This window comes from Coenobita brevimanus, chromosome 85 (genome assembly GCF_032717465.1).
Source record: "Coenobita brevimanus isolate Jiangsu-jjx chromosome 85, ASM3271746v2, whole genome shotgun sequence".
Taxonomy (NCBI): Eukaryota; Metazoa; Arthropoda; class Malacostraca; order Decapoda; family Coenobitidae; genus Coenobita; species Coenobita brevimanus.
This window is the reverse complement of record NC_137038.1, coordinates 3,461,362-3,475,177: the sequence shown is the minus strand read 5'-3', so window position 1 is coordinate 3,475,177 and position 13,816 is coordinate 3,461,362. Positions and strand designations below refer to the sequence as shown.

At 38.3% G+C, this 13,816-nt stretch overlaps 1 protein-coding gene across 1 annotated transcript in view; it reads left to right on the top strand.

Moving 5' to 3' along the window:
• LOC145410433 (ADP-dependent glucokinase) overlaps nt 1-12,941 on the top strand; it is a 56,947-nt gene extending 44,006 nt beyond the window's left edge. The window contains exons 3-10 of the mRNA XM_080280584.1: nt 1,095-1,285; nt 3,460-3,559; nt 7,583-7,719; nt 9,284-9,447; nt 9,751-9,857; nt 10,603-10,771; nt 11,293-11,424; nt 12,846-12,941. Coding sequence (XP_080136710.1) covers nt 1,095-1,285; nt 3,460-3,559; nt 7,583-7,719; nt 9,284-9,447; nt 9,751-9,857; nt 10,603-10,771; nt 11,293-11,424; nt 12,846-12,941 — 1,096 coding nt within the window. The remainder of the gene's footprint in view (nt 1-1,094; nt 1,286-3,459; nt 3,560-7,582; nt 7,720-9,283; nt 9,448-9,750; nt 9,858-10,602; nt 10,772-11,292; nt 11,425-12,845) is intronic.
• The last annotated feature ends 875 nt before the right edge of the window (nt 12,942-13,816 follow it).

The following is a 13,816-nucleotide window of genomic DNA, read 5'->3' as shown; positions in this document are numbered from 1 at the left end:
ATTAAATCAGTAGTTCAAAGGCAGTGTAGAACAATAGGAGCTGTAATTACCACATTTATTTTGAAGTAGATCATTTATATGCAAGGGATCAGGAATCGATTTATACTGTCATAAGAAGTGTTCGTAAGGGATATTTTTGTTTCAGTTTTTTGTGTTACCTGACTGTCAAAAACATTAGTAATTAATATTGAACAAAGAATACAGGGTGGTGATTGACAAAGTTTCTTCAGTGTACTTATTTTGTCTGATGTTCTACCATTCTAATATATTCATATTATTATTGATATTTTTAGTGAGGAGAGGGCTGTGACATACCCACTGCATGTTTTATGGTCGGTATTATACAAAGTGATTTTATAATGGTAATTGGTGTTAAATCATGGTCAGTATGATGTAACTGACTCAGACACCTTGTGTAAAATACCTAAAGTTATTTATTTATTTTTTTTATTAATATTTTTTTTTATATACTGGATATGCATCTACTTTTTCAGGTATATTGTATAATGTGCATGATAGTTTGCCCTCTAGTTGGCAGTGGGTGTGTTAGTGGCTATAACCCAGTGCTAATGAGCTGTCTAATCCTAGATGATGATGATGATGATGATTTGCCAAATGCTTTGGTTTGATAAATGCATTACTTTTGTGTGTTGTTTATCTTTATGGCCTTTTCTTTCTTTGCATTATTATGAGAATGATAATTACAACATAATAGTTTTATGTTAACATGGAACATCCTTTAAATTCCAAATCATGGTATTAACTGTAACACACTACTGTATTGGAAATAAACTAATAGTGCAGAAGTTTAAAAATAAATATTTCATATGTTGCTAAGTTTAGGATTATATATTCTTAGTGTGACTGACTTGAAATTTCTTATTGAGTTTAGTGAGTACAAATAGGAACCAAGTTTGAGCATAGTATTGCATTTATGTTTACATTGTAGCCATTCCTGGCTGTAGCCATTATACAGTATATTTTAGCTGTGTACAGTTATTTTATTGCCTAGTTATATCAGTAAAGTACTGTACCTTGTATCTATATTTATATCCATATCATCCCTGACCATATGTGTGTGTATATGTATGTAGGCGGTTTGTGAGCAACGAGACACTGTTTAACGAAATTGTGGAGAAAGCAACTGGGATGGATGGAGTGTACTCAGCCGTTGGGGGCAATGCTCCTGTGATGGCTGCCCGCTTTGCCAGGGAAGGTGCCAAGGTGATGCTGGCTGCCAGAAGAACCCCTTATATACTAAAACACTTAGCCCGGGATATTGCAGGTGAGGTAGTGTTGTCCTTTTTAACGCCTTCACTATATGATGTCTTTTTATCTTCGTTCTTGCTCTCTCCATGTGATTTTATTCAGCTTAGGAAAGGTCTCTTGCACTGAATGTTAATGAAGGCTGTAACTCCTCAAGTTTGAAAAGTCTTTCTTAAACTGGAATAAAAACATCTGGAGGTTGCAAAAACAGAAATAGAAATAAAGCATTGGTATAAAGCAGTATACAGTTTAAGCCTGTATTGCCAGTTGCATTTTTAACATTAAGCCATAAAAATGCAGAAAGAATTGCCATTAAAGTTACATTGCCAACCTTGTAGTTGATTCACCAGTCTCTTCCAGTTTACATTACCACACTAAGTATTTGGGAGGATTTGAGATTTTGGGACACAGACTTCTCATATAATGAGGACTGCTTGTATATTTTAGTTTATTTTTGTCCCTTCCCGATGCTTTATTCAACCTGAAGGAGCCCTCTGGTAGTGAGGGAACTGGTGAAGGCTGTGTCCAACCTCTCGTTCAAAAAGTCTGTAGGTAACAAAAATAAAATAAGAATGGCTTCCTTAGACTAAAAAGGGTAATTTACTTATTGTAAGGAAGTCTATTTGATTATATTTTTTCCCTTGCTTAACATTTGTAATCAGTTTAGGATGGCCTTATTAAACTTGAGGGATTAGTTACAGCCTTAATAATATCCTTTACAAGAGGCCTTTAGCTAAAAAATGTTACCAGGTGTAAAGTTCATCATCATCATCATCATTGTCGTCATCATCATCATCATCATCATCATCATCATCATCATCATCATCTGGACCTTCTTTCCCACCCTAGGGCAGGTTGAGGAGTAGCAGCGTCCAGATAGCCCAATATTGCCCAATGCAATGGGCCACGCTTCCATTCACCCATCATTCAAGCCCTCGGAATCATGGCTGTATCTGATATTCCTAAAACTTCCACCACGTTCTGTAGCTTCACATAAATGTATCCGATAGTGAAGTTTATATTGATAATAAAAGATATCGCTATGACACATGAAGATGATTGGAGTTGTGGCATTTTTAGTTTATCCTAAAATCATGTTGGTGAGTTTGGTTTGTTTATTTTTATTTATTTATTTTTTATACCATAGCTATGGCAGTGGCTCCTGCATATTTTTATAAGATGGCAAAAAGGTGAGAGTAGATACTGTATACACATTAATGATTACTTCTTTTTACCATGTTTTGGTAAAGTACTATACTTCTTTAAGTTACTGTGGGGCATACCAAGGAAAATTACCAGGTAAACTTAAACCTTCATTTAAGGGAGTACAGATTTAAGGGACTTCATATTCTGCCTGACAAACAGACAAGACAGTTCAAAAATGATGCGTACTGTCTAGGTTATACACATTAATATGTTTCTTTATACAGTAACCATAAAATAATATTCATAATCATATAAATAAGTAAGATAAGTGAAACATTCATTGCACATCATAATAAGAAGTGTTTATATGTGGTAAAACAATGGACATTCAAGTAAGGAACATTTTCAAGTAAGGGACAAGTTGATTCCCCATTTAGTCCTTTAAATCGAGGTTTGAGTATATATATGGAAGAATCATGATACACAGAAGGAAATATATCATACTGTATTGTGTGTATCATACTGTATTTGTGATTAATGACCAGGAGAGTTTCTAGATTGGTGGGGGATGGGTGGATCAATTATGTTGAAGTTAATTACCATAAATTTCTTAATTTAGTAATATTAATCTGTGAGCATCCCTAATTTTTTTTTTTTCCACAGTTGTGTAATTTCGCACATCTTAACAAGGCTGGTGTGTATTTCAATAATTTTCCTACAAACTCATACCCATTGACCTTTACTGATCCTTTCACATACCTTTAACTCCAGATATATTTCATCTTTCCTTTGTGTAAACTCTTTTCTGTGCATCTGCCTCTATTTTTTCTTTTTTATTTTTTTATTTTTATTTTTTTACCTCCATATATGACAATGTTGTTCAGCTATCACTTGATACCCTTGGAGCAGAACGCACCAGCTTCTCTAACCAAGCACTGTATGCACTTGTCAAATTTTGTGAATGAATTTGTTCCCAGCCATAATACTAACTCCTCTTTCGTATGTTAATCTTGTGTTTATAATTCAGTGCTGTTATTTTCTTTGTAGTTGTTGGTGAAGAGACAAGTGGAGATGATGACATCCATCTGATTATTGAATACAAGGCTGGGGAGAGCTGGGGCCCATACCAGTCGCCACGTGCCAATCGGTGAGTTAGTAGCACGAGGATGACATGTCTTAATAAGGAGTGTTTCATTTAACTCTTCAGTGTGCTGATTTTTTTTTTTTTTTTTTCCCCCTCCGGACAGTTCTTTTCAGCAGCTTTGGAGAGACTTTCCGAACTGCAGAGGTTAGACATACCCTTTATTTATCCCTTGTTTATAAGAGATCTGCCCAGAGCTAAATAAAATCATGTAGAGGTTGCAATTATAAATCAGTAGAACATCACCAGGTTCAAGGAGTTAAGCATCAGATATCCAGAGACTGCATTGTTCTTTAATATTTTTAGTATTGAGAATGGTTGAGATGTGAATGAGCTGGTCTTAAGGTACTTTCATTGACAGGCCATAAGAATATCAGACATACAATACTGTACAGTACTGTAATGTGTAGGGTTATCAAGTTCTTGGACTTGAATGTTTTAGACAATTCTGTGAGTTAGGGAAATACAAAAAGAAAGTTTTTAAAGCAAGAGTTAAAAAAAAAAAAAAAAAAAATGAGTTTGATGATGGTTATGTGGCACTGTGCATGCTATCAGATAATCCTACTTTGTGATTTTGTTTTGCTGCTAGATCCTACCTTTCCGTCACCCACCCACCCATCATTTTGGTGTGAACGAGAGTTGGGACTGGTAAACATGTTTTTGTTTGGCCTCTGGTTCACCTGCATTTGAACCTAACATATTGCAGAAAGCCACTTTTGCCAGATGCTCTGAAGAGTTTTTTATTTTTTCCCTTAAACATTTTCTTTTCTCTGTGTCTAAGGAATTTTTGTACTGTTTTTCTTAAGTAGGAGTAAAGTTATCTGATAGGGTATTTCCTTGAGGAGTGACCCCCTCCCCCCCAGTTTCCTTGCTCATTGTTGTTGTAGGGGAGTTTTAGAGATGTCGATTGGGACTTGATGTGTAAGGGAGCTATAGCAGGGTACTTTAATGAACTCCAAGGTGTTTGGAAGTCTGGTTGCTAGGTGGATGTCGCACTTGCGTCTCCACTCTGCTCTACCCTCTCCTCTTTCCTTGGGTCCGTGTCACTGCTTCAACTAATTTTTCAAGGCTCTCTTCTTTAACAATTGCTTCTTCCTTCCTTTTCTCCTATCCTCTTTATTCTGTCTTTGGCTTTAAATGGAGTGGAATTTTCCAATTTAATCAAAATTCTCATCAATGACCATGAATAAGTTGCAACATGAAGGATTAGGGTGTGCCCATGGGCTACTGGTCTGGCCAATTGTAGGGATCATGGTGGCTTGGCACCACTCCAGAATGTGGACCTCTGCAGAGGTAGACCTCTGCTGGGGTAGAACTGCTGCTGAGCTGCAGCTTTTGGATCCAATGGTACTGTTGCTTAGTGGTAGGACTCATGGCCAGTAGCTGGTGGCCCATCTTTGTGCTGGGAGACTTTGCTGTCCCATACAGTGTTGCTATCCATTCTAGGGTGGAGTAGGGAGCGCATGCTTGGAGCTTGATCCATACTTGGGTTGTTGGCTGGGCCTCTGGACTCTGGGTCCCACCCAAATAATCCTTTCATTTTAACAGTCATGATGGGCCTTTTGCTTCCAAACAGAAATCATGGAAATTGTTTTTAGTTTCCGTTCCCCTGGTTCTGCCATTTTTTTTTTTTTTTTTTTTTTTTTTTTTTTTTTTTTACCTTAATGGCGACCCTGGCTTCTCTTCCTGATACTTCTCTGGCTCTTTTCACTGTTTCCCTGCCTGTTTCATCCTGCCCAGCTACACCATCTGCCTTACAGTCCCTTCCATGTACAATTCTGTCTACCTGTTCTTTGCCTATAGTAACTTTTGAACCTCATCTACCTCTGCCCCCTCCTCTGTCTATCCATCCTGTTTTTTCAGTTTCCTCGTCCTGTCTTCATACTAACTAACTCTGTCTTGACCTCCTCCCTTTTTGGACCCCAGACCTGGTCTCAGTATTTTAACATCACATCCCAAACAGATGCTCCACCATTCACTGTTATGCCAGGTGGGTTCTGACATTACATTCTCTGTACTGTACTATGCAATGGCTCTCATCTCTTCAGAGTCCAAAGTGCAGCTCAAGCAGAAAAAGCTGTAGCATTAGTTGATCCATTCATCATTCATTCATCATCCAATCCTACGTTACCCCATAAAATCCATCAGGTGATCCAATCGCTATCTCTCCAGACATCCAATTGAATTCAGCAACAGGCACTGTCCGACTTCCCTCTTACATCATTTTTGGAAATAGAAACTCCACTGAATGTGCAAAAGACATCAGACTCATTTTCTCTTAACAAAATCACCAGATCCTGTCAGTCCAGTGCTCTAATATCCCTCCCAGAGGATGCCACCAACAACCAGCCAACATCACCAAAATAGTGCAGTACACAAAGCCCTTGTTTTTCAACTGATTGTTGTTCAACAATTTGTTGTTTCGACATTTATAAATCTATACCCCTTCTTGTTGTTCGACATGGTTATCTCCGCCATTTCGACAATTCAAACTGCTCACTGCCAGACAGCTCCTGCGCTCTGCCCTGCTGATCGGTTGCCTCTTCATCTGTCTGCATTTCTTTTTGGCCTCATGAAATACTACAGCACCACCATGGCTCCACCCAAGACCCCTCCTATTACCCCCGTCAAGCACAGTCATGTGTTCAACCTGAGTGAGTGTTTCGCCATCGCATGGTCGTGTGACGATCAGGGTTGTCAGATCTGAACTGGCCACATTACCAAACTCCAGGTTTCTTTACCAAATTCTTGAAGCAAGCATTTATTCTTCTCTAATTATACAGTATATACAAATGGAAATAATATCTCTACTTATAATTAGCAGCATGTTGAGTATTTTCACGTTATGTAGGCAAGCAGATTAATCAAACAGAGCAGACAATCCACTGTCTCCATCCTCTATCTTCATACATGTGAAAAATCCATTTGGTAATGAATCATGCTGCTTCATTACTAATCAAATTTTTCGTTACGAAATTGACCCACATTTGATAATGAAAAATACCAAATGGCAGTCGTCACTGACGATTGCGCCAATGATTAATGAATGCTCTTAATGCACGGTATTGTTTTGGCTCCAGTTTTACAGAATGCACATCTTAGTTTGCACTAGGTTAGGTAGGTTATAATCACTGGGGGGTCCTGGATGCAAAGCCCCCAAGTTAAGATCCAGTGCTTCTAGTTAGGCTTCCACTGCTATTTGGGGTTTTAAATTGAATACATTTGAGTTTGTTTGGTGTGATGATGTCATGCCCAGTTGGCGGGATTGGCAATAAACATGCTGTCGAAGGCATTTAGATGGCTTTCTATAATATCTATAAGTAGGTATATTTCGATTGTTCTCCAATATTTTTTTGGTTGAAAATCAAATGTCAGTCAACTGACATGTATGTAGTACTAAAATAATTTTCCTTGAGAATGTAGGTCTATAAGAAAACAGCTCTGATCCGCGTGTCACTTTCGTTCATATTTACTGGTATTATTTCTGTCTTTATTGAATGTTCAGGAGTTCATCAGTCTCGTGTTGGGGAATACCGTGATGCGCCATGGTGCTGACTCACTCACTCACAAAGTGGGACTGAGTTGGCAAGGCCCTGGGCCAGAGGAGGGACGATGTGATGACTCATAGCATGGGTATTGGGCCTAAACAGGGGCGGGAGTATCCCTGGCAAATATCTTGCACTAATTTTGAATTTTGGTAAATATTTCAAATCGATGCCATGTATATACGTCACTGGCATTTTGTGCACATGCCAGGCCTGACATTTATACGTCACTGGTATGGGGCGGGTTAAGAATGATAGGTCCAAGATACAGTGTGGTGTTTCAGAATGTTTCTGATCATACAAGGGCACAGTACTTCAGACAAATGTCATAGACATCTACCTATAGATAGATGCAACAGATAGAGATGGGGAGGTAAATAAATACTGTAGATAGGTGAATAGGTTGATGGATGGGTATATAGATAGATGGACAGATAGCTACTCCCTGCAGATGAACTAAGTGGAAGTACCTGTGTTTCGATAGGTTCATTGTGCACAGTGACCAGAGCAACCCCACACTGAGCACCGTGGAGACGTTCAGTGATCACCTGCATTCCTTCCGTCCTCACCTCCTGGTAGTTGGTGGACTGCAGATGATGGACAACTTCCCCTTCCATCCTGGTGTGTGTTGGTCATGCATTTTGTTGATTTTTGCCATGATTTGGGAAGGTTTTTAATGACTGTTTATTTATTTTTTTTTTTCAAACTTTTCCTTTTGTTGTACCTGATTTTTTTTTTTTTTTTCTTTTTTTAAAATAATTATTTGGCAGCAGTGACCTTTGATATTATCGTACCATGATTAGATGCTTTAATCAATCAGCCAGTCCTGGTATATTTTCATTGTAGTATAGAAAGTCCTGTCAGGTCCAGGCACTTCTCACAAGTAAGTTATGTTGTGGAATATTAATTGTTTACAGGCAGTTGTGACTATAAATTAGGAGAAACTGACTGGAAATGACCATTTGTAGTGAGGAAAATGTTATCCATAAACCTTCCGTATATTTTCCTAGTCACCTCATCTTCCAGTGAAATTAATAGTCCATTTTCTGTCTTTTCAGAAAATTTCCACACACATTATTCCAATTCAAACCTCCATTTTGTAAATGTATTGCTTGCCTCCCGAGACAAATGTTCAAACATATTAAAATTCTGAAGTGAAGGAGACCCATTCTCTTGCATTCCGTCAGTAATTTGTTTTGTAGGTGGGGGCGCTAACCATCCACTCACTCGATGTAGTGCTGCTCTCGAGTGTCTGCCCTTTAGTCTCTTTCACCCTTCCTCTTCTATCGTTATTTCCTTCATTCTTTCCTCATCCTGCTGCCTATGGGTGACTACATGCCCTCTTCTGCCTTTCTTTTCTTCATTCTTTCCTCTTCCTTTTGCCAATAGGTGACTGTACACTGAGTGACAAGCTAAATGGTTTCCTGTGCAACAGGAAACCATTTACAATGCTGGGTGGTAACCATATAACCAAATTATGGCTCCTGGTGGTTTATTGGGTGATTAAGGTGGTCCAGTCAGATTGAGCCTTTGCATGTTTATATCCAAGGAGTGGTTGGAGTTTATTGCCCACATAATGCCACACAGGGATGAGTGAGGCTGGTCACTCTCATCTTCAATATCAGGACCAACTTACCTAGTCCCAGGCTCCCACTCTCCTCTTGGGGCAATATGGGATTGGATGATGATGATGATTTCTGTTGACAGTACCAGAGTAAATACAGAGCTTATTTGTTCCTGAGTAATAATAAATTGGGTCATTATCGCTGTTGTACAACGCTGAAGCTAGAAAGTTGCAAAATTAATCTTGCTTGTGTCTTTTCATCTTTTAACCCACCAAGGATGATTGGGATAATTCAGGATTACTGTATATTGTGGCTACTTCTCAGGCAGATTTAGGATAGGGTCTTATTATTTGCCATTACCATCCTTAGCTTATGATACAGTTTGTTTTACCACCACCTTCTCTCTAGTAATGCCTTCTCAGACTTGAATGGTTGTATATTATCTGTTGTCAAGACTCTATTTGTCTTTTACTGTCAGTGGTTATGCATATTTTTTTCTTTATTTTACATCTTTGTCACTATTTGCCCCCCCCCCCTTTTTTTTTTTTTTTTTTTTTTTTTTTTTATTAACATGTAATTCTAATGCTTCTTTATACCTGCTCTGTTTTGTTGTGGCCCAGGTTTACGTTTGGATCGTCTGAAGGCAGTGAGGGAGCAAATGAAGTCCATGCCATTGTCCACCAAAGTTCATTTCGAGATGGCCTCCTTCACTGACCATGATCTCTTAGAAGGCCTGGTTGAGCACATCATACCTTATGCTGACTCCCTTGGCATGAATGAGCAGGTCAGGAAGGGGTTATTCGGGTTGGGATTTTTGGATTAATTAAAATTGGCCCAGAGTAGACTATATGTGGTCCAGGATTTTAGGACTGTTTAAAACAAGCTCAGATTAGGTTAAGGAATATCAGGAGCCATTCTTTTTATTATACAAGCCACATTATAATGCACCTCTGTAATGTAATGTACTTTAAACCTAACCTGATGCTCCAATCACTGCAAACTTCACTGAAAGTTTTACTAATGAGAATTCCTCCCCTTATGTTTTTATATTATCATCATTATTATTATTATTATTTTTTAATCTCAGGAACTGCCCAACCTACACAGCATGCTTCGATATGGAAATATAAGTCTTGTGGCAGACTTCAACCCTCGTGTGGCCGCCATGCTTGACCTGATGAGAGATGTGTTTGGGTAGGTCTTGATGCACTCTTTTTTATTCTTAATGTGTGCTAGAGATGTATTATGGAAAATGTACATGTACAGCAGAGCATAAAATAATTACATACTCCTTTTAAAGTTAAATGAAATCATGCACACAGTAACTTTTGTGTAAGCCAAATTTAGCAGTGATTTTGTTTAATGATCTTTCAGAAGTCATCTTGAAATAACAAAGTACCTAAAGGGAAGTAACAAAGTTGTTATATTGTGGACTGTGTGTGTCATTTAATACCTCACTTCAGGACTGTCTGCCTTACAAACATTTCAAGAGCAATGTAACCCTGGAGTGATATGTGCCAGTTAATTCTTACCTTGCATTGTAGATCAAGATTGATATGTTGTATAGCTGTGTGGTGAAGCTGGGAGTTTATAGTCAAGGATATTTACTAAATTGGGTGGTAGCCATGTAATCAGATGGGTGTCTGATGGTCTAGTGGGATAAGGTGCTTGAACAGAATGATGCCCTGGAGATTTTACATCGAAGGACTAGTTGGGGTTTAATGCATATAGCATACCACTCGGGTGAGTTACTGGTCACTTAAGTGTATGGACAAAGTAGTGTAGACCCAGGTCTTTACACTCCTTTTTGTGAAATAAAGGATTGGATGATATGTCCTGTATAGAGAATAGGTTGAATAGTGTATATGAATGGATATATGGACTGCTTGACAGAGCTTTGGTGATAGTTATCCATTTGCATTTTGCTTGTGCCGTACAGACACTTGGGTACGTTGCGTCTGACTGGGCGTCGCCTCACTCGGCTGCATCTGCATACTCTGGCATTCCAGGCAGTGATGGTGGCCACAGACTCCGCCTGGACACACACTCTGGCTGCTGCTACTAAAGCTGCTCTCACAGCCAATAGGCATGTGTGCGGCAACCCTGAAGTGAGTTTGATGAAAGCACTGACAGTACTGGGTATTGTTTGTGTGATGAATTATCATTTGCTATTTCTTGATATCTCCAGACTGTTTTATTCAGCTAAAGAGAGACTTTTCAAAATGGAAAGGTTAGATTTAGCCTTTACTGTATTGACCTTAGCTTAATGGCTTTTTTTAATTATAGGCTATTTTTGCAGTTTCCAGACCATTTAGTAATATTGATCATCATTGGTGATAGCCCACAAATGTAGGATAAGGATTATAGATTATAACTTTGTTTGAGGTTTGTTAAGTATGTGTTGCCATATACTTCAGAGGTTTTGTTTTTCTGTTACATCAGTAGTAAATTATAAAAAAATTACTACAACTCCAACAGTACCTTTGAAGCTGATTTTCCATATTCTTACAATGTATAGTATCAGTTGCACACAAGAATGTGATTTTCTTATAACCTGTCACTAACATAATGAGGACTGCCTGTATGGTAATGTAAGTAGCTGAATTTGCATAATATGAACATTGGCCAGATAAGTGTGGAAAGTGCCCGGATGTTGATGGATGATGGGTTCACACTCTCTGAGGAAGCAGGAGCTGGACGGGTGATGTTCAACAACCAGCATCCAGTCTCATGTTGGAAGGAGAATAATGGGAAACTGGAGGTGAGACTTGATGCAGGGGAGTATGAGTATGGGTGTGGAGGCATAACTGGAAAACAGAGTGGGGCACCTAACTTTGAAAGTTACCAACATAGGTACATGTGTTAAAAAGCTCAGACTATTTGAAGAAGATATTGCACACTGGTATATGATTTTTTTTTTTTTTTTTTTTTTTTTTTTTTTTTTTCATGCAAAACAAGAAATGAGAGTTAGAAACCAGCAAAAAAGTTGCTCATTGTAAGTAAAATTTTACAAATGAGCCCAGCGCAAGGTCTGTTAATTAGAGATGCCTGAACACACTGTGTTTAAAAATATTGGAGGCCATTACCAAAGGGAAATGTAGATTGAGGATGACCGTTGCATAAATAGACTGAGTATTGCGTAACTTTGGCATTAGAGAGCAGGACAGAAAAGGGTGAAAGCACATTCCTAGATGGGTGCTGTATGCTGGCTGTAATTGAGGGAGGATCAAAACAGAAACACCTTGACTACTTGAAAGGGGAGAAAGGTTGTTCAGATAAGCTGAAAAATAGGATAATGCTACCCACATATTCCCTACTTTTTAAAAGCAACTAAGGAGGTGGGAGTAAGGGTCAAGAAACTCCTTTGTGCATTGGTAGAGATGTGGCACCCCCACCACATGGCACTTAGTAGTGCAAGCAGTTTCATACCTCCTGTGACAGGAGAAAAGATTTATGTCGTTCATATCATATTCTTTTGATTGTATCATTTATATAGGCTCCAGCATGCTTACATGCATTTGCCTTGGTCACCTAATGGTGGCCATCCATGCTGCTCGATCTCTGGCATCTTCTTGTTACAGGAGAAAAGATTCATATCATTCATATCATATTCTGTTGATCGTATCATTTATATAGGCTCCAGCATGCTTGCATGCATTGGCCTTGGTCACCTAATGGTGGTGCTCCATGCTGCTCGATCTCTGGCAGCTTCCCTATTCAGCACTGTATCCCTGAAGTCACTCCATGACCTCATCCCAGGTCTTTTCTGGTCTACCTCTCACAACCCTACCCCCAGTGTTCACACTTCTCAGATTGAATCTGATGTTCCTTTCTCCTGTGATATGCATTTCCAGACAGATCAAAGAGCCAAACTCTGGATCTCCCTAATCCACATGAACATTTGAAATAGTTTAGGGTTATGATAATACTTAATAAAATATGTTATTTTCTGAATGCAGAGATGTGTGCAGTAATGGTGGCAAGTGATTCAGTCTGGTTGTGCAAATGATAAAAATGTTTTTTCTTGATTATGGCATCAGACCATAGATAGATAGCTTAACAGAATCTCTTCTTTGTGGAATATTACATAAAAAGTATGAGACAGCCTGTATAAACATGCACTTGTCACACTGTTCTTGCATCTCAGTTTTGTAGTCTGCTTTAAATAATTTTTCTCTGCAGGTGTGTATTGCTCCCGTGTTGGTGTGTACTCAGGTTCGCCAGACGGCAGGTGGTGGTGACAATATATCTGCAGCTGGATTAATTCTGCAGGTTTAGGACTGGCTGTCAGTTGTAGGAGGAAAGAAGTTACCTCATTTGTCCATGTTGTGAGTGTTATGCAAGGGTTGTCTGTTTTAGTTTGTGATTAATATGTAGGTGTATTTAATTGTGTGTGTGTGTGAAAGGTAAGTCATTGTAGATTCATACAGTGGCCAGTGTATTCTGTAAAATTTAGTGTTTCTGTAATACTGTATATGCCTAAACATTTATACAAGTACAGTATGTGTACACAAACAAGCAGTGAACATGTGAATTACAGTAGTTTATACACAAGAGACATGAGTTCATTTATCATGCTTAAGCGTGGGAGCTTTGCATAAGACACATATTAATGCCTGTAGTATATTTTTAAAACTAGCCAGCAATTTTAGTTATTGGTCCAAGAATTATTCCATTACTTTCCAACCATTCCAAATCTGTTAAGTAATACAGTTCCATGTACTTCGTTAATAGAGGTCCTTAAGAGTAGACCATTTTAAAAGCAAACGATTGAACACTCGTAATACAAAAGGTTAGATTTTAACTAAGTAAATATTTAAACTTTGTTTCATGGTATTGATTTTTTAATTAAGTAAATATTTGTCTCCCCTTATAAAAATTGGATTTTAAATTAATTTGGCCTAAGGTTTTAAGTACTTAGTGAAGTATGCAAGTATTACTATTTCACAGCCTGTACCTTACATATCATTCCGTCAGAGCTTGGTGATTATGGCTGTTTGATAGAAAATATCCAAAATATCATATAGGTGTTGTATAATGTGGAGGTATGTCTCAAAATGTCCAGAAAATAATTAGTTGTTTTTTAAAAATTCGTGGAAGTATATCAGATAATAACCAGAATATAATGTAGATGTGTTAGAGGAATTTGCAGA